At 40.6% G+C, this 24021-nt stretch overlaps 2 protein-coding genes across 4 annotated transcripts; one reads left to right on the top strand and one right to left on the bottom strand.

Annotated features, from left to right (window-relative positions):
• Positions 1–632: 632 nt before the first annotated feature.
• LOC117217356 (Centrosomal protein 135kDa) lies at positions 633–23981 on the bottom strand. 3 transcript variants are annotated; one of them, XM_033464899.2, is made up of 21 exons: positions 23471–23981; positions 22856–23156; positions 22536–22768; positions 22183–22375; positions 21940–22106; positions 21673–21868; positions 21398–21586; positions 21202–21317; positions 21017–21118; positions 20692–20928; positions 20538–20633; positions 20209–20438; positions 19845–20055; positions 19669–19784; positions 2639–2918; positions 2356–2553; positions 2108–2284; positions 1813–2015; positions 1612–1743; positions 1433–1528; positions 637–773 (listed from the first exon to the last, which is right to left on the bottom strand). In XM_033464899.2, exons 1-21 carry the CDS (start codon positions 23663–23665, stop codon positions 719–721), a joined length of 3723 nt encoding a protein of 1240 aa, XP_033320790.2. In that variant the 5' UTR covers positions 23666–23981; the 3' UTR covers positions 637–718. The 3 variants fall into 3 exon arrangements, with proteins under 3 accessions (XP_033320791.2, XP_033320790.2, XP_033320789.2); XM_033464898.2 differs by lacking the exon at positions 637–773 and adding an exon at positions 868–1230; XM_033464900.2 differs by lacking the exon at positions 1433–1528 and having other exon boundaries at positions 633–773.
• Positions 12888–19667, top strand: LOC117217362 (uncharacterized). Its single transcript, XM_033464916.2, has 5 exons — positions 12888–13151; positions 17588–17756; positions 17959–18152; positions 18254–18585; positions 18669–19667. Exons 1-5 carry the CDS (start codon positions 13138–13140, stop codon positions 19370–19372), a joined length of 1413 nt encoding a protein of 470 aa, XP_033320807.1. The 5' UTR covers positions 12888–13137; the 3' UTR covers positions 19373–19667.
• Positions 23982–24021: the final 40 nt, after the last annotated feature.

Raw genomic sequence — 24021 nt, 5'->3', positions numbered from 1 at the left:
CTGCTTGTGAATTTGCTCCTACGAAAGTCGAGATATCTTTTTTTAAAAGCTCTTCAGCTCTTTTCGATCTCGTAGAAGTTATTTCACCTTCATACACTCTTCCTGGAGCCTTTTCTAATTTTGTTACTGGTAAAGTTTCCCATGCTGCTTCTCTATAATACCTAATATGATCTGCAATCTTTTGTTCAGTTTTATTAACATCTGCTACAACTCTACCATCTTCATTTGAATCTTCTGTCAGCTTTGTGCTAACCATTCTTGTATCCATAGTCATTGTATCGTTATCAGAATACATCAACTTCTTTCTAACCAGTTCGATTGGATTTTTAGCAATATCTGGTACTTCATTAGAGTATTTAATACTATAAGAAGGCAACTCATCGCTCATGTAAGGACTCGTTTGAATATTATTAAAAACCAATGTGGACTCACATTGGGCTTTAACAGATGGCAATGAATGGAATTGTTTCTCCGTGCTTATATTAATTTGTTCATATCTTCTCTGAGGAGAACTCTGATTCCTATTCTCATTCTGACTGTCATCTTTCTGTGTACAATTATACTGAGTGGATTTCATAGTGCTGTCTGACCGCAGTATTATATTTATACAAGGAACGCCTCTGTAAATTTCATTCGTTGTTTGCATTCTGTTGATTGCAGGACTGTGATCTTCACTCTGCAAAGATCTATTGATCGGTAGATATTAAATGATATACTCTTATATTACGACATTTAAATCTACGTTAAAACTGTCGGGTGTTGAGTTTAAAGACCTGTAAATAAAAAAAAAGAATCTCTTTGCAAACTATTTGTAACAGAACGATTCTACTAAACTGCTATCGATATTTTTATATAAGTTTACTCGTATTACTTCAATGACATTTGATTTATTTATATTTATTAATTTTTTATTTGAAACCAGTGAAATCATATATGCGACTGCAAATGTATTAAGACTGCCACTAAATGAACCGTTACAATTACTATTAATTTGTGCAAGCTCTAATGCATCATAACTCTGAACGTTTATTGGTATTGTTTTGCTTTGAAGCGACTGCTTTGTTGATTGCAGCAAAGGATGCAGTTGGCAATTTATTCGATGATGCGTTCTGTGAAGCCTTTTTCAGGGGCAAACACTTGCAATCCAACGGGAAGGAATGTCGCGCAGGTGTATGTGTATTGGAGTGTATGGAAATCGAGGAGTACGGTTTCTTCGGCCAGTCTACTTGCCTGGCAGGTTCAATTTTGTTTGTTAGTGTCGAGACTTGAGGAGATAAGATAATGCAAAAGTGGAGGAGACAGTTCCATTTCATGTTTGGTTTGCGAAGACAGATAAGTGAAAGAAATCAAATTTCATTCACGTCTTGTTAGAAGAATTTGGGTCCTCCATTTCTGCATTGGATCAGTTGTTAAGCAACTTAAATAGGATTACCTGCACACCGTACCATTGGAACCATTAGGAATTTTGTTATTGGGAGGTGAAAATCTATTTTGTTTGGATGAATCTTCGTCATGGGATTCTGGATATCTATGGAATCAATAGTTCTCGAGATCATATTCGATCCGCCACCTTTCCAATAGTATATATATATAAATTTTTTAAACAAATACCTCCGACTTTCTTCCTCCTTTCTAGCACGATCAAATCTCTCGTTCGTCATTTGTCTACGAAGTTCACTAATCTGTTTAGAATACTCGGCAGCCTGAGTTTGGTACTGTCGAAGCTTCGCCGATTCCGAGCTCCTGCAACAACAAACAAACTGCAATGAAAAATGCATTGAACATTGTAACAATCGAACAACTATCCCTTACAGTTTGCTTTGTAAGTCGGACATTTTTGTTCTCAATCTGGACATTTCATTTTGTAGTTCCTGATTATTAGTTTGCACAGTTATAGACTCCTGTCGGGCTTGATCTAGAAGCATTTCCAGGCGTTCTACAGTCGCGCGATCCCTGTTCATTTGGTCCTGAATTATTGTCTGTTCGGCTTTCAGTTTAGCAATTTGCATGTCATACTAAAAAAAAAAAAAAACGGAATAGTGTTCCCAGAGTGCTGTTAAATTATATATTGATATTTTACAACTAGAATTTTCTTCTATCTATTTACTTGTGCTTTAATCGAATCTTTGTCGTCCAACTGGTGCATAAGCGTGTCCTTCTGCTGGTCCAACTTCATGCAGAGATCTCTAACAGCAGTTAAGTCAGCCTCTGTTCTCTGCCTTTGGTCTCCCTGCTGGCGTAGCTGAGTTTCCATGCTGGCAACATTTTGAGTCAGCTCGCTGATCTAGGGAACTCAAATGTCAACAAAAATCAACAAACTCTTCCTAAACAATCTATTGCCTGCCGGCAGCCTACCTGAGTCTCATAGCCACTTATCAGACTCTCTTTATCGGCCAGCTGCCTTTCCAAGTCCAGCACACGATCCCTAGCTGTTTGAAGTGCTCCTCGCGCCTCTGCTGCCTCGGATTCCAAGCTGTGATTATTATTCTCCAAAACGGTTGCTTCCAAGCTTAAGCTTCTAAAATGGTTCAGCATCTCCGTTCTTTCATTTTCCTATAAAATGCATAATCATGCTACGTGAATCTACTTACAATTTTTCATTTTCATTCATCGTATCCGAAATAGAGGAAAATGTCACCTTTCTGTTGAGGAGCTCTTCAGCTCGGCGCACCTCGCTGACGTAAGTCTGCAGCTGCCTCTTCAGGTCGAAGGACTCGGCTCTCGACGCCTCTAATTCTCGTTGCATGTTTCTCACCTCGCAGGTACACGCTGCCAGATCATCCTGAATCCTGCGATTCTCTTGTATAGCGTTTTCCCGATCGTAGGTAGACGCCTGCAGCTGACGCTGACAATTCTCCAATTCTAACTGCATCGCCCTCGTCTGCCTTTCTTGTTCCGCAGCTCTCTCGATGGTCAATCTGTCGACAATCGCAATAAAAAGAAATCATATTTCTGCCAGATTTGTCACGCGTTTGGCTACCAGCCCGAAATGCGACGCTTCGACCCTGTCACATTTTCATGAAATAGCGACTGCAACATCATAGTATTAATATTCGTAATCGGCGTCTACCCGATTACGCGAATGGCATTGGCCATCCCTCGTGGCGCAAGAACCGTTCTCGAAAGAGGACAAGGACAAACGCGCCGGGTTTTATTCGACGACGAATTAGGCGGCTTGCTTAATCCTTCCTCGAAAACATATCTACGTGGCCAGATATCGATTCGCTTGTGGATCACGTAGCCCAGAGGACAACTTTATTAGGGGCTAAACGCTGAATACGTAAGGACAAGGTGGCATTGAACGGAAAGCCATCGGTGGCTGTCGAAGTTCTTGCTCGTATCCCCGATTTGGGACATGATGGATAAGGGTGTTCTCCGATTAAATGCCACGAAAATAAGTAAACTTCTGCAATTTATTGCAGAAACGATGTTGCAGACAAGTATTGACCGAATACGGTAATGTCTCCCTGATTGACGCTCAGATTGTCCACAAAAGTGGACAACTTTGGAAGAGGAGATACGATTGTTCGAGCCTTGTGGCTCGTTTTTTTATGGCTATCGATTGTCAACAACTATAAAAACAAGTTGCAAGGCTCGAATAATCGTATCTCCTTTTCCCAAATTGTCCATTTTTGTGCACAATCCGAGCATCAGTAAGGGAGACATTACTGTTACTGTGTTTTAAAGTCTTGCAACTCCAGACTGTCGAATCTGTAACAACCCCTCGCGTAACTGGTTCGAATGATTTCCGGTAATCCTGGGATCTTGTTCTGACTTTCGTGCGCGTAGAGGTAAAAAATATGGGAGAACCAGAACCGATAAGGAGCCTCGAAGGGAAGCTGCTGCCGCCGCGACGCCGAGGAAGGACGACGAGATGAGAGAAAGTCGTCTGTTCGGTGTGTTCAAACTTTTTCCTTTTGGTACCGCGTTACCGGTTACGTAATCGACGACAGCGTAATCGAGGGACCGAGGAGCATCCTCCGGAATGTCACTCTCGATTTCCGTAGAGATGCTCGCTCCATCAACATCGGAAATCGACGGATGAAGGAACAGATCAACCGGAAATCTGAACTAACTTTTGCGACTTATGGTATTAACATTTTACGTGACAAAGTGCATTTTGTGCATATGAAATCGAGTCTTGTGACTCATACAATAGTGAGACTTTGAACAAGCGCTTGTCTTAATTGATTGCGAAGAGAACCAAGCGGCGCGATAGCGCTCGTCAAGATTAACCCTTTACACTCGAAGCCATTTTAACTGTAAATCTAAATTAATTTTGTTGACTTATGGTATTTCCATTTTACGCGACAAAGTGTATTTTATGCATATGAAATTTAGTCTCGTGACTCATACAACAGTTAGACTTTTAGCAATTTTTTACATCTAAACTTTGATAATATCAAAATTACCTTGGAACGTGTGATGTAACGAATTTTAGTGGTGCCTCAGAGTCACCACTCGAGTGCAAAGGGTTAAGTTACCGACCAGTAACCGGAAAAGTTGAAACTGTCGCAAAATCGAAGCAATTGAAATCATCGGTTTGATTTTCGCCATCAATAAGTGCGACAAGCGCGCACGAAGAAATGCGCACAGTGTCTGTTCGTTAACATTGTCCTCGAAGCAGAACAATGTTAACGTTCGATCGGAAGTCGGAATCGTGTCACGGACCCAGCGAGCGAACTCGGCAAGAAGAATGCCTGCTTAGAATTAAATCCGACGGGTTGCGCAACCAATTAATAACTGGCATCGCTGCTACCTTTCTGTCACGCGATCATCTGCAATTATTATGTACGAGTGCGATGGCCTCAGCTGTTTGTAAACAGCGACTCTCTATCCTCCTCCTTCCTCTTCTCGCTATTACCCCAATTAGCAGTGGATTTTTACAAGCTGTTCGAGACACTCGCACCGATGAACTGGTCGATGCAGTTTTAAGATGCACCGCCAAAGTTCCTCGTGGCGTTATTTATGCGAGAGATATTTTTCAATGAAGAATTAAAGCATCTGTTGGAATTGAAATATTTTCCGAACAATGGTGAAGTAAAAAATATACGGTAAATTCTCCGTAATTTCCCTTCAGCTTGTAAACAAAAATGAACGATTTGGGGAGATACGGCGACACATTTTTAATTATTATTTTGCTTCATACTGTGTAAGGTGATCATATAAAATGCGTAATTGAAAACAATAGTTCTTTTTATTTATCAGTTCCTATAAAATTGTCGATTCAATTCAACTCTGTACAACGAAATCTCAATGTTTGAAAGATCCGTTCCGAGTGCAAAGGGTTAAGTTAATCTGCGAATCAGCGGTTCGAATGATCTACAGAGCGTATTCATCGTCCTTCAAGGATGAGAAAAGGATAATAGGAAATTATAGCAAAGTAATCGATAAGTACAGTAATTCACGCTCAGATCGCGCACAAAAATAGACAATTTTGGAAGAAGAGATACGATTGATTATTCGAGCCTTGCACTTCGTTTTTATAATTGTTGACAATCGGACACTGTACAAAAATATAAAGTGTCCAGTTTTGTTTACAAGCTGGCGGAAAATTTGGGAGAATTTGCTGTAGCGGAATTTTAAAAGCCACGCGGATCAGTCGGGATTTGAAGCGGTGCCTGAAATAGCTAACGACTGCATTTCCACTTCGCGAGATCGAGGAAGAAAGAAGCAGGTGAGCGACAACGCGGTACTAATGGTCTTCTGGACGGTGTATTTCATCAAAAGAGACTTTCCTGATGTTAATATGACTGAAAACGCGGAAGATTCGGCGGCATCTTACACACGCGGCTACCGTGAACACTTGTCAGCGTGAAAATCAGTTTATCTCGCTTCGTTCGCCGGCCATATCCGTGATTCTTTCTCCCTTTCGCCGTGGAATTTGCACAAGCCGAAGGAAAGTTAACTTCGTCCGCGGTGCCGGAGCGAGAGGAACGCGCGGGCAGCAGTCTCATAGAAAGTGTTATAGAAACTGCGGGTCTGGGTTGGGCAAAGTACTTTTGCCGGGTCGCAGACTAATCTGCATCGGCAATCGTTCCCATGCACGCGTTGGGATCGCTTCGAACCTCCCCCGATCGTTAAAATACGCGATCGATCGATAAAATTCACCGAAATGTATAATTAAGGTCGCAGACGTGTTCAAGAGACTCGAATAACCGTTACTGCGTTGGCGACAGCGACGCACGAAAATTCGCGAACGTAGCTAAAGATCGTGCGAAGAACTGTACAAAATTTCGTAACGATGTATGTTCGTTGGTTTATCGAAGCAAAATTCTCAAAAGTGGACTTTCGAAACTGAGAAGAAGCTGAGAAGAGAAGTACCACAATAAGCACAGTAATGTCTCCCTTACTGACGCTCAGATTGTGCACAAGAATGGACAATTTGGGAAGAGGAGACACGATTTTTCCAGTCTTGAGGCACATTTATATAGTTACCGATTGTCAACAATTATAAAAAACGAGGCGCAACGCTCAAATAATCGCATCTCCTGTTCCCAAATTGTCCTTTTCTGTGCACAGTAATGTCTCCCTTACTGACGCTCAGATTGTGCACAGAAATGGACAATTTGGGAAGAGGAGACACGATTTTTCCAGTCTTGAGGCACATTTATATAGTTACCGATTGTCAACAATTATAAAAAACGAGGCGCAACGCTCAAATAATCGCATCTCCTGTTCCCAAATTGTTCTTTTCTGTGCACAGTAATGTCTCCCTTACTGACGCACAGATTGTGCACAAGAATGGACAATTTGGAGCCTCGCAGCTCGTTTTTATAATCGTCGACAATTCGTGACTATAAAAACAAACCGCAAAGCTCGAATAAATTGTCTATTTTGTCTCTCCCCAAATTGTCCATTTTCATGCGCAATCTAAGCGTCAATAAGGGAGACATTACTGTATACACGTTCTTTCCAGTCCAGAAAAATCATCGCGGATCTCTGTTTTTTTGTTTAAAGTTAAAGTGCATGGTATGACTAACAATCCTAGCGTTGCATCGCTCGTAAATTTTAATGCTCCATCTCGGCCTGCGAGGTCAGCTCTGCCCTTTAGGTGCTCGGTGCTCGTCGAGATTTAGCTCGATTGACCTGTTTTTCGGGTCGATAATAATAAATAAAATGTACATAAATGCATAAATACGTGAAAAATCCATAAATAATAATAGCGATAAATAGACCGCGAATTTTATGAATTCATAATAAAAACGAGTAGAGAAAGATTCAGGAAAATTGACACTGACGATGGATTATTTTGAACTTATTAACCCTTTGCACTCGAGCGGCGACTCCGAGGCGCCATTAATATTTGTTACATCACCTTTTAGGATAATTTTGATGTTAACAAGGTTTACATTTGAAATATTGTTATGAGTGTAACTGTTGCGCGAGTCCCAAGAGTCGATTTTCATGCATAAAATGCATTTTCTCGTATAAATTAAGTTAGAAAAATGATTTTGTATTTTCAGTTGAAACAGCTTCGAGTGCAAAGAGGGTCAAGATTGTTAAAAAAAAGAAGAAGGGAACTTCGAACTGGCTACTGCTTTACTCACTGATTCTCGGCCATTCATCATAAATTATGGTTTTGCTTTTGTTATAAACATTGATGTTCACCCGTGCATACAAGTGAATATCTTTTTCACCGTTACAAGAGGGTGGTCTGCTCGATCATTGACTAGTTACCACAAATTTGACAATAGCGGTGTACGAAAATTCAAGAACGAAGCACAAAGTGGCGCGAAATCAATCTACGAAGTTTCGTAAAGTTGCGTTGCGTATTATAGTTCGTCCAAAGTAAATTCCCCGAGCACGGTGCTGGGAGATCTAGGACCGTAATCTCGGATCTAGACTCGAGATCCAGCTTCCGCGAAGGTGGGAGTCGATAAAACCCGAGAAAAACCGTATGATTTACGACGCACCCACGTGTCAGTCGGGTTCGGCCGTGGAACGATCGCGGAAGTTCACGCGGTATCCCCATTTCCACCGCGTTTAATTGCCCCGCCTGGAGAGTTCACTAATTTCCCTTGCCAGAGCCCACCGCTTTCATAAATGAGGATCGACAGCTCCGCGGTTACATATCGCGGACGCGAACCGGCAGCACCGAATTCCGAGGAAATGAATTGCGAATAAAAGAACCGTTGATCCTCGATCATAATCGAATCCGATTAAAGAAGCGAGGCGCTTTCTACGGAATACGAAAGTTAGAAAGACCCGCGCGCGTTCCCGTTCCTCCGGGTCGTTGCATAATGTTACGATTGCTCGCGAATTTCGTTCGGACCTAGATCCTAATCGATCCTCCTCGCTATCTACGATCAGCTCGCTCGGATACCGAATGATTATACTGACTAGACTGTCGTTCCGCTCTTATCTGATGTTGCTCGACGAACGGCAGCTCCGCGCATCTTTATTCATGCGATTTTTCTACCGCGTTCAGATTCAAGCTGTGTTTCAACGGACATTCCGAAATATTATGCTTCCTCTTTTATATAACACTTTAAGCGGAAAATAAATACTAAACGGTATTTGCTTACATTGTTATCAGATGTAAATCCTTGGGTTGTTGCAACATACAGTTGCGGGCAAAATTGAGTGGACAGACAGTGGAAATGGTTACAAATAAAATTTAGTCGAGCTGGTATTACATACATACGCACATTTTTGTCCCTGAGAAATTTGCTAACTTTGCCGTTAAGTACGATATATTTCTGTGTACAAAAGTATAAACATTAACTTGAGTTTTGCACAACATGTTCTATGTACCATAAGGACATGTGTAATATACAAAACTCGTGTGTATAGTAATAATACCAGTTCGACTAAATTTTATTTATAACCATTTCCACTGTCTGCCCACTCAATTTTGTCCGCAACTGTATGTAAATATCCACTAAACGGTATTTGCTTCCTTCTTGTGAATATTCGACGTTCATATTTCTGTTAAAGCCAACCATCGAACCGAATCGAATCGAATGCGTCGAGGATCGTCATCGCGCGTCCGTCTCTCGTCCCGTTAGAGTTAGAAGACCCCAGACTTAACCCAGCCATCGAGCAACTTGTACTTTCGTTCTCGTTCATCCCGCGGAATTTGTCCTCGAAGTTGAAACCCCGCGTTTCAGATTCCACGCTGCTGCAACAGCACGTCCTCGAGGACCTCCTCATTCCTCGAGGAGAACTTACGAAAGCGTTGCTGCATCCGGCTTTCGCACTTGGACTTTGTTTAACCCTTTTAGCGTCGAACAACGATACATCGTTGCTCGCAACACTTGCGAAAAGTGTCAACGACAACTTGCGAGGTATTTACATACAGGATGTCCCAAAATTATGGTACTTCCGGGACATTAGGGGGTTCCTGAGGTCATTCGAAGTAATTTTTTCCTTTACAGAAATGTTTACAGAAATCCCGGAAGTTGCATTTATGATATTAATTATTAATTAATTATTGTATTAAAGTTGCATTTATTGGTAACGTCGTAGATGAAAAAGGATTTCAGCTGCAAGCGACTGGCTTCGTCGATTAACGAATTCAAAATTGCCGAGTTTCAACCCTTAGCGCTCCACGCGTTTCTCGAGTACTACCCTCCTACCAGCAACTCCGGCACATTTTTGAAGCAAAGCGCCTGAGATAAAGGAAGTCTTATTTTCAGCGGAAAAGATTACACGTCCTTGTGAAAGCGTTCGATTGTATTCATGTTATGTTGCTAAAGTATACAAGTGGGCAAAAAATGTTTTAATCGTAATGGTATCTACTTAACATTGTGCGAGGTCGGTGCATCGACATCGTGAATTGTCACCGAAATTTCCAAGCAGCAAATGCATCCTCATCGAAATGGGTAAATTTACTATTAACGATATTCTTCGCAATTCTTAAATAAACATATCCCTCGTGTTCTTTGACGCGATTTATTATAAAATTAGCATCGCGAATCGTCCGTTGAATTCTGTTCGGATACGGAATTATTGAAACAAAAATATCTTTTGCGCGAGTTTGCCGGAATTTTGTTATCGTTAATCTTCACTGGAATCGGCTCGATTGATAATTAAATTAAATTAAAAATTAGTAAATATTCTTCGGACGTTCTAAAATAAAGTTGAACAGCGTTTTTCTGAAAAATATCATTATCAGCAACTCCGGCACATTTTTAAGTCTTATTTCGAGCGGAAAAGATTACACGTCCTTGTGAAAGCGTTTGATTCTATTCATTTTATGTTGTTAAGTATAAAAATGGGCAAAAAAATGTTTTTATCGTAATGGTACACACGCTAAGCACGTTTTTACTACAAATAACAATTGCCAACGTCGACAAAATCGTAGCATCTTCGGTGTAATCATGCTAAAATCATTGGGCTCCACAGCAATAAAATAAATAAATCCTTCGGATTTACGGAACAACAAGTGACGGATGTCTCCATAGCGGAGCCAACGGAGCGTTAAGGGTTAATGTAGGAAAATGGAAAGAACGTCGCAGTGGCTCTGAATCGAAAACTAAAACTGTGGAGGCGAGCCTAACTAATTGTCCGCTGACTCTGACCACGTCTCCGGATGTCAAAGCGTGGCCGCCCTTATCCAGGTGCCGTTCACCTTTACCGTTACAGGTAAAGGGCATTGCACGGTTCCTCGAAACTTCGATGCTACGCGCGTATCAGCGCGTGAGAGTGCCACGAACCAACGTAACAACCGTTGTAATCTCCTCAACGTTCCCGGACCTCTAGAGATTACGTGATCCTCGAGATACCTGGACCGTTGATGCTCCGGATTCTCCAGTGATTCATCGGAACAACGTTAACACAAGGTCTCCTAGACCCGTGCCGGGGCAATTCGGTACAAGGTGATTTAGATGATGCTAGAAGGTCCGGATGAAGTACCATCAAAAGTATACTGATCGCGAGTGCAAATGTTCGTCAAATAACGAGGATGAATGATCCGTTAACGAAAGACATTCGTGAACCAAGTCGACGTCTCCAACTGAACCTGCAGTTTCTCAACGGGTACTCGTTCCTTGGTCGAAACTATAGAGGGTGTCCCCGAAAAGATCGTATAAACATGGGTTGGGAAACTCTACGTTTTCGAGATACAGTAATGTCTCCCTAATTGGCGCTCAGATTGTCCATAAAAATGGACAATTTGGGAAGAGGAAATGCCATTATTCGAGCCTTGTGGCTCGTTTTTCATTGTTTTCAATAGTCAACAATTATAAAAACGAGCTGCAAGACTCGAATAATCGTATCTTCTCTTCCCAAATTGTCCATTTTTGTGGACAATCTGAGCGTCAATTAGGGAGACATTACTGTAAATACTTTTCGTTCGCGAGATTAGATTTCGAAGAGTTGCGATTTACTTAAAGAAATTGCTGAAATGAATCCGCATCTGCGCTTCATAGACTGCCGAATATTTTCAAAGAGCCCTGATGTTTCGAATTTTGCCACATGCCCCGACGATTAATGTTCTCTGCGTTGCGACATTGTCGATACCGCAATTTCTCCCTAATTCGCGTTGAAACTGCGCACAAAAATGGACAATTTTGGAAGAGGAGATACGATTATTCGAGACTTGGGACTTATTTTTATGGTTATCGATTGTCGACGACTATAAAAACGGGACGCAAGGCTCGAACAATCGTATCTCCTCTTCCAAGATTGTCCACTTTTGCGCGCAAACTGAGCGCGAATTAGGGAGGAATCACTGTACTTATTGATTACCTCGCTATAATTTGCTGTTATCTCGAAAACGAAGAATTTCCGGATCTATGTTTGTATGATGCGTTTCTCGTTCTTCGGAGATACAGAATATAATACCGAAGTCTGTTCACTTATTTCGGGGACGCCCAGTAGATTATTCGATCTGCTGATTTGCGACTAACATAACTCTTCGCACTCGGAACAGATTTTCCAAACACTGAGATGTAGTTGCACAGAGTCGAATCGAAAGAACAGTCATTATGCGGCTCGATAATTACATAGGAACTGATAAATAAAAAGATTTGGTGTTTCGGTGGACTCCGTGCGATCGTATGATGCAACATTGTGCCGTCACCGAGGGTCCGGCAACGACACGAGGCAGCGATCACGAGGCGGACCGACCTTTCGGAGGTCGACGCCGACGAAAGTGGTCCCCGTTTAGCGGAATCGGCGCGAAATTCTTTCGCAATCGGGGAATTTTCAAGGAAATCCGTCGACGGACAGATCCGCGAGTGCAATCGGAACGAAGGATTATGTAACATTGTAAAGCGAGCGCAAACCGGAGGCCCATGCAAGATCGTCCGGGATAGGGTTAAGACCGTATGAATTCCGACGCCGTGCTGTTGCGTCCGCTAACTTATTCGGGCATGATTTCATGCCTCATCGTGGAACGGCCGTTACGAAAGCCTACACGCGACAACCCGCGCGCGATCCGCTTTTTACCTCTCTCGATCTTTGGATCCGTGATCGAGGGAACTCGAGCCGGATGCTAGGCGCACAGCCGCACGGGTACCGTTTTCAGGAGACTTCTTTGACCGTGTGAACCGGTCAGCGGTTCCCGCGGGTCAATTGGATTTTACACAGAAGTTGAGAATATATGATCGAGCATGAGAACAGAGAGTTGTTCGAGCGAGAAGAAACTGCAGGTTCCGTGAATTTTTCGTGGCCGAAAGGTCCGCGCGAAGGTCGTGCTTCGATGAAATCGATAAAGAAGCGTTTTTGTGTACGATATAAAGCAGTTTTTCAGGTCACGGTGCAGCATGGTCGGGGCGGATTTTACATAATCGAGGAAACCCATAAGCCTCGTTAACTGCCCGCGATTTTTCCAAGCCGGACCGGCTCGGCTTGGTGTCGCCAAAAAAAAGGAAAGGAACGTGGAAAGAAGGAATGGAGGAAGGTGAACCGGGGGATCGATTCGGTTGTTGTCGCGGGGCGGTTAGGTAACCGAAGCGACAGCACCAAGAGAAGCCGCTTCGCCGAGTCCTCGGGACTCGGTGGTGTCAGTTTGAACGCGGCACTCGAACGGATAGCATCGTTTTATGGTCGCGTGTACTGCGACCGATACACGCGATATGTCGAGTAACCGAAGGACCCGGTGAAATTATTCTCCCAGGGGCGCTATGTCTGTGATGTGACAATTGTTCGTTTTATTTCATCCCTGTTTCCCTCCGCAAGATCGCCACCATGGAAATCGCTTCGTAAGTTTCTCGAAATCATTATTTTTGTGTGATCGGAACGAAAGAAGGATTACGATCGAGATAAAATAATACTTGAGGAATTATTTAGAAATACTGGACAAATTATTGTTTACGCGATCTGACATTTTATCGTGCTCGGCGTTGACTCGGAACATTTGTATGTCAGATCGTTCGAATAAACCGTTGATTCTTTTCCAAATTGCACGATTATCTCTGATGAAAATCTGTTGGTAACGCCGCTCTGGTCGCTCTTGACCTCGTTAAATAAAATTACGGTAACAATAAAATATGAAAGGGATGAATAAAAAAAAGGTCGCCCTTTCACCTTTTGAAATGCTCGGAATCGTCGACTCGATCGACTTCATCGGAGAGCATGTTCTTCCAGCAACAATCAGAAGACGGTTGCACGATTGCAATGACTAACTCGTAAAGGTCGTTTCGTTTCACCGGCATAAATGTCACGGCGTGATCTTCGCGATAGATTCTCTTTATGACTTACTGGAGAAGATCAATTCGATCTTCTCTCTTATTAATCGACTATGTCGGATTGCGTAACGTGTCTCGTTCCGTTCGAAACGGATCTAATAGAACACTCACTGTTTGCCAATGCGATCCTGTCCTAATAGCAGATGATCGGAGTTTATCGAATTACTCTGTTAGGACATGCGTACGCTATTCGTTTCGAATAAATTTCAGCTGTTTCGTAATGAAAGAGGAGCCACCGGTGTACCTTGACACTGTTTCTGTCTCCACTGGACAAAACCATCCTAAGCGGTCTCCTTGACTTAGACTTACTAATCGGTCGTGGTAGAAAGACTCCGTTTGCATCCCTTATAAAAATTCTTCTAGCGTTCGATCAAAATTGAATCGGCCGTTTGATCCGAAAATTCTCTGTCTAAATTCTACCAGAATTATTTTGGACGCTATCAGAACTGATTTAGATTCTCCAAACGAAAGTCCCTTATCTTTCACACTCACAATTTGGAGTCGGCTAAACATTATGAAAACTGTAAACGAATCGGGCTTGAGATTCTGCGCATCAATTTTTCGTTTCAATTATTTCAGAAGCTTCGAATATTTATGAAGAGACGATCTACGAAACGTTTGCTCCACATTGTAAAATAACAGAACCGACACGAATGACATAACGCCGGCGATTTTTATCGTTTATTACGCGGCCACCATTGCGCAACCGCTTGTAAAAACTGAGAGAGGGAATCTGGACGTGAAAGAAACCATGAAATGTTGAATACCTCGCGAAGAGTAGTCCGCCAAAGAGAGAAGAAGATTATAATAATTCGATGCGAATTTATTATAAAGCACGCATGATTTTGAACCTGTCGTTAGGAGTCCTTTATACATAGAGCCGCGATCGTCCAGGGTGTGCCTGTGTATTATACATAGTTTTCGGACACCGTATGTGCAATCCATTCGTCAACATCGGAATAAAGGAGCATCATATCGTACCTGTGTCGTCTGTCGTCGCCGCGACTGGAACAGCAATGCGAGCAAGCTTTCACGGAATCCATGCTTCCCATGCAAATAAATTTGCTGGACCGCAAATTTTCGTGCTCTTACACGGAATATGGATACAAAGAATACAATGATGCACAAGTATTACTTGCAGTGCAACGTCGTGATGTCAGAAACACCGACGAGACAAACATTTTTCTAACTTCATAAAGTATATCCAGAAAATTTTTGGTGTCGCATAAAGATCCACGGCCTTTCATAAGTTCATACTAATGATTCACGCGGACGGTTCTCTCTCTCGTCGTTTAAACATTTCTTCTTGTACTTAAACACCCAGACACGAAGAATTTTGCACGGATTACACGTCTGTCGTCATTATTGCAAACTATGTCGCCACGGCTACGATTTAACGACGCTCTATTGTCGACGGTAAATCGCGCTAAAAAAAAAGCTCGAACAACGTTACGTTCTTTAATGTTGCAATCGACTACTAATTAGCAAGCAAATAGCACGGGAAACGACTGTGAACAACAACGCGAACGTCCCAGCGGATGATTTGTACGGGAAATTGATCCTGATCGACGTGTATCTCGGTGATTAGCGGATTAAAACTCGGCGAAACGTGAAAGCAGTGATGTAACCATTGCTCCCGGTGGCCACGGTAATTAAATGATTGCGCAACGGGCAATTAGCTGGAGTACACCCGCGTCAAGGGAGATGATAACGAGGATCCCCGTTCGCTATGCTCCTATGAATATTCCAGGTCCCGGTCCGAACAATGGTCTACTTTTACTTCTCGTGTGCACGCGGCCACAATAAAGCAATTACATGGGAGGAAGGAACGCGCGAGCACACCTGTTGTAATCCCGCGCGAGCAGCACTCTCATTATCGAAGGGAGTCCCGAATTAAATCGTATTATCGTGATCGCCGATTTTCTCGACCGGCGCTATATATACAGGCTGCCCCAAAATTATGGTACTACCGGGAAACGAGGGATTCCTGATGTCATTTGAAGTAACTTTTTCCTTAGCGCAAATGCAATCTGCCGTTTCGTTTACGAGTTATTTACGAAAAACGGTGACCAATGAGAGGCGAGATCAGCTGACGCGAGGCGGCCGAGCCAATCAGCGAAATCGGGCTTCGTTCGTCCGTTGGCTCGGCTGGCGCAAGGCAGCCGAGCTCGCCTCTCATTGGTCACTGTTTTTTTTTGTCAATAACTCGTGAACGATGCCTCGGAGAAAATTTTTGTAAAGGAAAAAATTACTTCGAATTACCTCAGGAACCCCCTAATGTCCCGGAAGTACCATAATTTTGGGACACCCTGTATACTTCAAAGTGTACAGCAGGATAGCACTCGCTTTCGAGGCACTATTCTTTTCACAAGCTTCTTCTATGATTTTTCGATGATGAATTAACACCTGACTCGAGTACCCAAAATATCTACGAAACACGATTGGTCTTCGAGAAGAAAATGTATTACGATAAGCGAGAAAATCGTTTCAAGGTCGTAGTTCTGGCGACTTCAAGGTCATCGATATTTTCATCTCAATCGACATAATTGAGAAATTACTACAGTAATTATAGCATACGTTTAGAACGATTTTTCTTCCGAGATCCTGATCGTTGTTACTCTCACTTTTGATTCGCGTGAACAACCGGTTACACTGGTCTGACAGCGAACGACAATAATTGCAACCGGAAGGGGAAGCACGACGTTCTGCGACACACGCGGTAGTCCTCCATAACGGCACGCGACCTCTTCCCTATCGTCTACTCCGAAACGGCACGCGGCAAATTGCTGCTCGTTATATAGCAAGAACAACAAAAAATCAAATGGCGACCGTCGACCAGAATACGTTTCTACATGAAACTTCTCATCCTGGTCGATTAAACATTTTCAAAAGAGACCAAAAATTATTATAAAATGTAATGGTCTTTTAACACTATAATCATTTTAATCAACAAAACTATTCCCTGCTTGGCTCCCGTATAGTTATAAAACTGCTTAATTTACGATCAATGAGAAGGAAGAAAGTATTTGTAATGCTTTGGGAGTTGTGTTTATGTCTCATAGATTCGAGGTATATCTAAACGGAACTGTCTAAACGGAACTGTCCACCAATAAAGATCATTCGAATTGCAGAGCACATATGTAACTAGAGCACCGATCGAAAAAGTGTAATTAGTAAAACGATAACGAGGAGATCTACGAAACTAGTTCCGCAACTGCAATGGGAAAGTGTTGGAGAAAAGCTTGCCGCGGCAGCTGGTGTTCGAATTTAGATGCCAAGGTCCCTTGCATTCTGTATTCTATAAGAGAACCCCATCAAATCCTCGAAACATGCTTCGAATTCTGTGCACGAAAGATACAGAGTGTCCAAGACATTTTGATCAGCGATCACTTGTGCACTGTAAAGAAAAATCTATTACTTGGAGCAATGCATCTTCAGCTGCAAGACGTCTGAAAGGATTCATTGTATAATTGTACTTGAAAGATACAATCTCTCCTCCATCAAAGCCGTACACCGGATACCGCGTTCGAGTCACTAGCAACTTAGAATGCTCGGAGTCAATGAAAAAGAGGAAAGAGAAAAGTGTTTTTGCTTTCAGTTTGCAAGTCGTGAGGTAGTCGCGCGGGATGGTATTCTTATTTGACATGCGTGTCGTCATTCTGAGCCCTGCCGCCAGGGACAATGCCATTGCCATAGTGAAACAGTGAAAGTATGGTCATTTTATTTCTGCCTTGCTTTTGCTCCTCCCTGTCGTTCCCTCAATCCTAACACACGTGCGCACAGTTAGGAGATTTCTTATTAGAATTTTCACTTTTCTGCTTTTTTCACCGCGATCCATTAAATCGACGCGATCAAAATATATAAACCGAAAGAAACGCAACTTGTGTCTATGAATTTACTACTCGCGCCTATGATTTTGTTCGGGTTTTATTAACATAAGCATGTTTCAGCGCCCTGAAGCATCTGCTGGTCATCATCTGGTTCCTACCACTAAACGTTAGATCAGCAATTATGCCTCCACCATGGGCAGATCCCTCGAGCAATCCCTGTGCCGCCCAACCACGTGGCTGGCAATTGTTATTTTGGCCGGCGGATGGAAAGTGTTACAAAATATTCCAGGCAGGTGCTGCATTTCTCTTTCTAGGAAGACCATTGGGTGTTCTCTTGGTAGCTCATCCCTCCAAGAAGCCTCATACATTTCTCTTATGCTGTCACAGTGAAAATAAAGTATCTGAATTCTGTAGCTTAGTCGAAGAAGTTCAGAAGAACAAATGTGCACCTCCCAGAGAACCGATCAAATAAAAATATTGTTTTAATGCAGATTGGGCCTCCATGTCCAGAGACAATGGAGCTAGGACCTGCTGCAGGTGGAGGTGGAACTGTGGCAGAGTGCAGGTGTCCACCTGGTACGGCACAGTCACCTAGAGACGCACTTTGTCATTCGATATACTCAAGGGCGTCATGTCCGAAAGGCCAGTTCTTTGCACCAGTGCCCGAGACCTCTGGGAAATCTAGGTAGTATAGAATTTACGAAGTATATCAAGCATGTGTGCATGAGTCAAACAATTTTTGCTATCGAATGTCATATCAGCAATTTGTATGTTCCTTTAATAAAGATGGGGTGTCTGCCGCGATCCAGAACCATGTCCGGAAAAGAATGAAGTATATTGGCCAAGGGACGACAAGTGTTATCCAAAGCTTACCAGAGGACCATGTCCAAAGGGTGAACTCCTCATTAGAGATGAGGATGGCCTAACAGTGTGTTCCTGTTCGGGAACAGGTGAACTTGGCAGATACCACTGGTTGAGCAGTGTAGAAGGCTGTTACGAACACTACACTAAAGGACCATGCACAGAGCCTGGTGAGCTATTTCTGCCAGGTGGAGTGTGCGGTTGCAACCATGAATTACCTCATTATCACAAGCCGACTGGAATGTGCTATCAATTAGGTAAGACAAGCAAACCGTGAATTGAACGCTGACTTGGTCTACTGTGTTTACAATTGAAGTAATTTATAAATATCTCTCAACAGGCGGTATTGGTCCATGTTTGAAAGGCCATCACTTTGTTATCACAAATTCAGTGATCAGTGAAGACATCGTTCGAGCCCAGTGTGTGTGCAAACCGAACCATGTGCACTACACAGACGGATTCTGTTACAGACTTTATACTAGAGGACCTTGCGAACATGGTCACATGTTAGTGAACTCAACGACTTGTGCACTAGTGCCTTGCAAGCGAGGAAGACTCTATTTCCCTCAAGAGAAGACGTGTTACAAAGTGGGAACGAAAGGACCATGTTCACGTGGACAAATTGTTTTATACGATCATAGTGTGCGACCTTCTATCGATGGAATCAGCTATAACGGAGTTTGTGGCTGTACAAGCGCACTTAGGGGAACTGATAAGTGTTCTGAAGACGTTATCGATAGTTGTGAGTCCACGCCAGGCATGGTAGTGATGAATAGAACCTGTTACAAACTGTATACACAAGGCCCTTGCACCGCAGGGGAATGGTTAGTAGCGAGAAGAATACCGAAACCAACGTTGTGGAAAAACCAGGAGCCTGAATTGAAAGCTAGATGCGAGTGCAGACCTGGATATAAAAGGGTCACGGACAGCTTTGAAGTGTCCGAGCTGGAAAGCAACAGTCTCTTGTCGCCGGGAAATTGTCAACCACCAGCTGTCAGTTTGGCCAGGTTTCTTAACGAAAACATGAAGTCAATCAATTTCTAAGAACTGCTTTTATATGCTTACAAATATGTGTAAATAGAGTTGTACATATACTGTACGAAAATACTGTGCGCGTAATACTTTTACACGCTCGTTTAAGTGTCATAAGAATTCCTATTTATTTTAGTGCATTTTTCTAATGCAGTGTTCGGTATATTGAGTCCTGCGATATTGATTACTTCCTTCTCGATTCAAATTGAATATTACATCTAGGTCTATGTAAATACATGTAATTTATAACAAACGTTTCTAAAATTACGACGAATTTGTTTTTGATAAATGAAAGAAATGATACTCACTCGTTTTTGTGTTGCAATTCTCGGATCTGGTGATCGCATCCTACAACCTGTTGATCCTTCTGCATCATTTCCCTCTCTACCGCGGCTATTCTTTCTGTTTTCTCATCCAATACCATCTAACAATAATTATTTGATTTTATCATTTTATTATATATTAACAAATATGAATCACTCACCAGCAATTGATCCTTTTCATGGTCCAAGTGCGTCATGTTTGTCTTTAAATGATTAATTTCCTGCTGTAAATCCTTTATCTGATTTTCAAACTGTAACTGCTGTCGTTCCATTGTTCTATTGCGATCCAACACCTTATTTAATTCGGACTTCGATTGAGTTAATTGATTCTGAGTGTCACCCAGTGACTGATCGGTCTGGTCTTGTAGTGCTCTAAATACCCAATTTTTATATTAATTTGTTTAAGTTTAAAACAATATAAATTAATAATACAGATACAACTTATTCTAAAATGCAACATAACTACTTACTTTAATAAGTTTACAAATAAATAATTACTACGTTTTGCAGAAAATGCAGAAATACCTGAGTTGAAAATACTGGGTGCGTTGAGTGGACAATTCTTGTTTAGTTCGCTTTAGCTCCTCTCGTAGATCTTCCAATTGATCTTCTAATCCATTTATGGTTGCCCGTCGTGCTCCTTGGGTGAGCAAAAGCTCCTGTCGTTCTTTCTCTATCTGCTTCAAACGAGTTTCCACTTCGGACAATGTTTCTCTTAATCGACGCTGTTCGGACGTGTGTGCTTCTACTGCTATCTAACCATAAAATAATACAATGTTTTATTGATAATAGAAAAAAAAGTATCACAAGAAAAGTGTCATAATATTATACATATTAATGAAGAAGGTAATTACTTTCAATCTTTCTCGTAATGCATCACGCTCTTCCATCAATCGTTCAATATCTGCTCGGGCCATATCCCGTTCGTGTTCCAAACGTTCAATAATACCCTAAAAATATTCTTTTGTTATATAATATTCATCTTCTTAACTATTTACAGATTTTTACCTTTACTTTGTTAGTGTCCCTGAAAGTAGGAGAAGAACAATTGCATGAAATGCTGTGTTTGCATATATTGCAAGGTCGATGGGAGACTTTATGATCGGTTTTATAATTTTGCAATCGCCCCTCTAAATTAGTCTTCTCTCGAAATAGTTCATTTTTTTCTCGCTGTAATTCATCTATCATGGTCTCTTTCTCACTTAACTGGTATTTTAATTCACGAATTCTTGACCACAGATCATCCTATTTTTTAATTAAAAAAAAGATCTATATTTGTAATATACTTTAAAAGATTTAAAAAATGTAGTTAACAATTTAACATGTGCCTCACATGATCTTTTTCTATAGTTTTATTGTTACGATCTTTCACGTTATTGTATTCGTTCTTGTAAAAGTCCCTTTCTCTTCTCAGCTTTTCAACTCCTTGTTCTAACTGCAATAATTGTTAAATGCCACGTATCAAGTATTTTGCATATAATAATATGCATAATAACTTATTTATATTAAAATTCATACATTACTCAATCGAGTTTCTTTCTCATCCAATTGTTTGCGTATACTTTCATATTCAATACTGTTTATATTAATGTCTCTTCCTCTGCACATTTCTTGAATATTTATTCCGTTTTGTCCTACCACAAAAAAAGTTTTTATATTATTCAAAAAATAATACACAATAATTCACATGAATATTATTTATTCAACGTTATACCTCTATTGTAATCGTTCTTCTTCCCTTTTTCTTGAACCGATGCCAAAATTTCGGCATCAGCTTGCAATGATTCCTTCGTATGTATTTGTTCCTTTAATAATTTATTGCTATACTGTAATTGAATAACATCTTGTCTTTGCCTCTCGTTTTCGCTAGATAGTCTATCTATCTCATCGTTCAAATTTTTTTCTATAAAATCAGTTGTAAAACGTTCATTTAGTATAGCAATACCAATGTTATATTAATTACGAATTACTATTCGAAATTTCAAGTACCAATTATTGTCAGTTCATTTATCCTATCTATTATATGCTTCTTTTCATCCAACGTAGATTCTAAATTTCGTTGGATATTACGTTTCTCCAATCTGCAAGCCTCGAGGTCCGCTCTCAATTCCTGTACTTCCCTGCGTTCAACAATTAATTCACCTTCTAAAATATGTACTTGGGTCATGAGATCTTGCAACTTTTGCTAAGAGGAAATAAATAAAAATGTAAAATTTCTATAGAGTGCCAGCATTATTATAAATATTACAAAATTACCTGAAGCTTGGAAACTTTTTCGTTATTTTCTTTAACAGCAGAATTGCAGTCAGCTTCCACAGCTAAAGCTATGTGATCTATGTCTCGTAATTCTTTCTCTAATTCTTCATTACGGTCCGCAAGTTTTAGTGCTTGTGTCATCGCATCGTGTTGTTTATTTAAAGCTTCTGTAAAAAAATGTACTAGGTGAGCCATGTAAGGCTACAAGTTAAAATATTTCCAGATCTAGATTTCTCTGTTTACCTTTCAGTTGTTGCTCCAACTCTAATCTTTCTTTCTGGAGAATCTTTAACTCATGAAGATCTATCCCATCAGTAGACGTTATAAAATTACTTTCCATTTTCTTACAGGGACAATCCTTTGAAACTGCAGAATATGGTCTGCCGCCTTCTAATAATTTTTTCAACCTTATGATTTCTCTTTCCTTGTCAGTTAACTGCAAACGTAGTTGTATATGTATGATAATATCTAATTCTGAATATATATGAATTAAATAATATTTTTATTATCATCATTCCATAGTATTCACAAGCAAATGCATGCAATATAAGAGGAATTTTTCCAAAGTCATGCAAATATAAATTTCAGTAGTATACCTGACTTTCTAGCATTTGCGCATTGTCAGTCTGTAATAAAAGTTCTCCCTTTAGTTTTGTTACCTCATGAGTCAAACAATTCATTTTATGGTCTGCCATGTTTAACAAGTCAACAGTCTTCGGTTCCACTGTACTTAAACTTGGCAGAGGATTGACCTTAGTCCCTGTTTTTGGTAATGGTTCACTTTCTAAAACTGCTCTTCGAAGAGGATAACAAGGACGCTTCTTAGAAGCTGAAAAAAGTTGATAAAGTGAATAAGAAACTACATAGAACTTCAATAAAGTATATGCATTATTTTTACATGCTAACGAATATATACCTAGTCCAACATTACTAATTGTTGGCTTCAAACATTTCCCTTGCAATTCTAGGATCTTTTTAGATTTCCTAGAAGATTCTGTTTCTAACTCCTTAATTCTATGTAAATTACGAGAAGATGCCAGTTGAAGATCATTGCACTCACGCTCCAATTTATGTATCTCTCTCTTCAGATCCTTGATTTGCTTCTGATGATTTTCCTTTGCCTTTGACAAATCAAAGTGAAGACGGTTGCATTCATCTACCAATCTTGCATTGTCACATTTATAAGGATCAATTGCAGATTGTAACTGAGAATGTACCTAAATTAAGATCAAAAACAACAAATAACAAAAAACATTATGAAATTTATGTATAATTCTTTTTGTGATACTCCATCAAAATATATTGATCACTTTTCATAAATTCATTGATAGATTCTTGACAGTATATTATTTGTTTCATATAAAGGATGACATAGAAATACAATTTAGAATAAAATCAAATACATGTTATGTAAGTTCCATTTATTATTCAGAGCGAATGCCATAAAACAGGACATCTACATGACATCTAGAAGTGTTTTTTGTGGGTTTTTTTCACTTTATGATTTATATAAACTATTGGTCATACAAACCTCGATATTGTCTTGTGCAATGCTTTTAAAATGTTTCAAACTTTCTGTTGTTTGAAGAAGATCGGCTAACAATTTTTCTATCAGTGGCAATGAATCCAAAGCTATAGAGTGTTTATATCCCAGGCTATCCAAATGCTTACGAACAGTTCTATACCTAACTGCTACATTGTAGTCGTGTTCCGTATTCATTTTCATTAAATATGTAATTAATATTTTCTTTATTATGCTTTAAATATATATTATGTGACTGATTGTTTCATTAAAAGATACATAGATAAAATCTCTCGTATAACCAAGTTGTTGCAGAGATGTTTCAAATTTTGTCAAGGTAATATGTCTTTCAAGTTCATTTTTTGTGTTGAGAAAGTCATTATTTTCTTTATCATGGAAGCACATTTCTTCATTCTATATTTGATCACACACTATCAATTATTCAATAAATGATCACTACTACCTGCTTCAACAATAGACGCGTTCGCGTCAAGTACAAACATTATTCAAAAACGTTACCAACATCAGAGAAGTTAACTGACTTATATCAGTCAGTGATT

This window comes from Megalopta genalis, chromosome 9 (assembly GCF_051020955.1).
Source record: "Megalopta genalis isolate 19385.01 chromosome 9, iyMegGena1_principal, whole genome shotgun sequence".
NCBI classification, from domain to species: Eukaryota; Metazoa; Arthropoda; class Insecta; order Hymenoptera; family Halictidae; genus Megalopta; species Megalopta genalis.
The sequence above is the reverse complement of the archived record's forward strand: the minus strand, read 5'-3'. Positions and strand labels throughout refer to the sequence as shown.

What these genes read in the sequence shown, in the direction of transcription:
- LOC117217362 (XM_033464916.2), top strand. An exon ending in AGTGTTACAAAATATTCCAG is followed by an intron (nt 17,757 to 17,958) that starts GCAGGTGCTGCA and finishes GTTTTAATGCAG; the next exon opens with ATTGGGCCTCCATGTCCAGA. An exon ending in GAGACCTCTGGGAAATCTAG is followed by an intron (nt 18,153 to 18,253) that starts GTAGTATAGAAT and finishes CCTTTAATAAAG; the next exon opens with ATGGGGTGTCTGCCGCGATC.
- LOC117217356 (XM_033464898.2), bottom strand. Translation starts at nt 23,665, where the DNA reads ATGAAAATGAATACGGAACACGACTACAATGTAGCAGTTAGGTATAGA. An exon ending in GGGACACTAACAAAGTAAAG is followed by an intron (nt 20,634 to 20,691) that starts GTAAAAATCTGT and finishes GAATATTTTTAG; the next exon opens with GGTATTATTGAACGTTTGGA. An exon ending in AAGATTCGATTAAAGCACAA is followed by an intron (nt 2,016 to 2,107) that starts GTAAATAGATAG and finishes TTTTTTTTTTAG; the next exon opens with TATGACATGCAAATTGCTAA.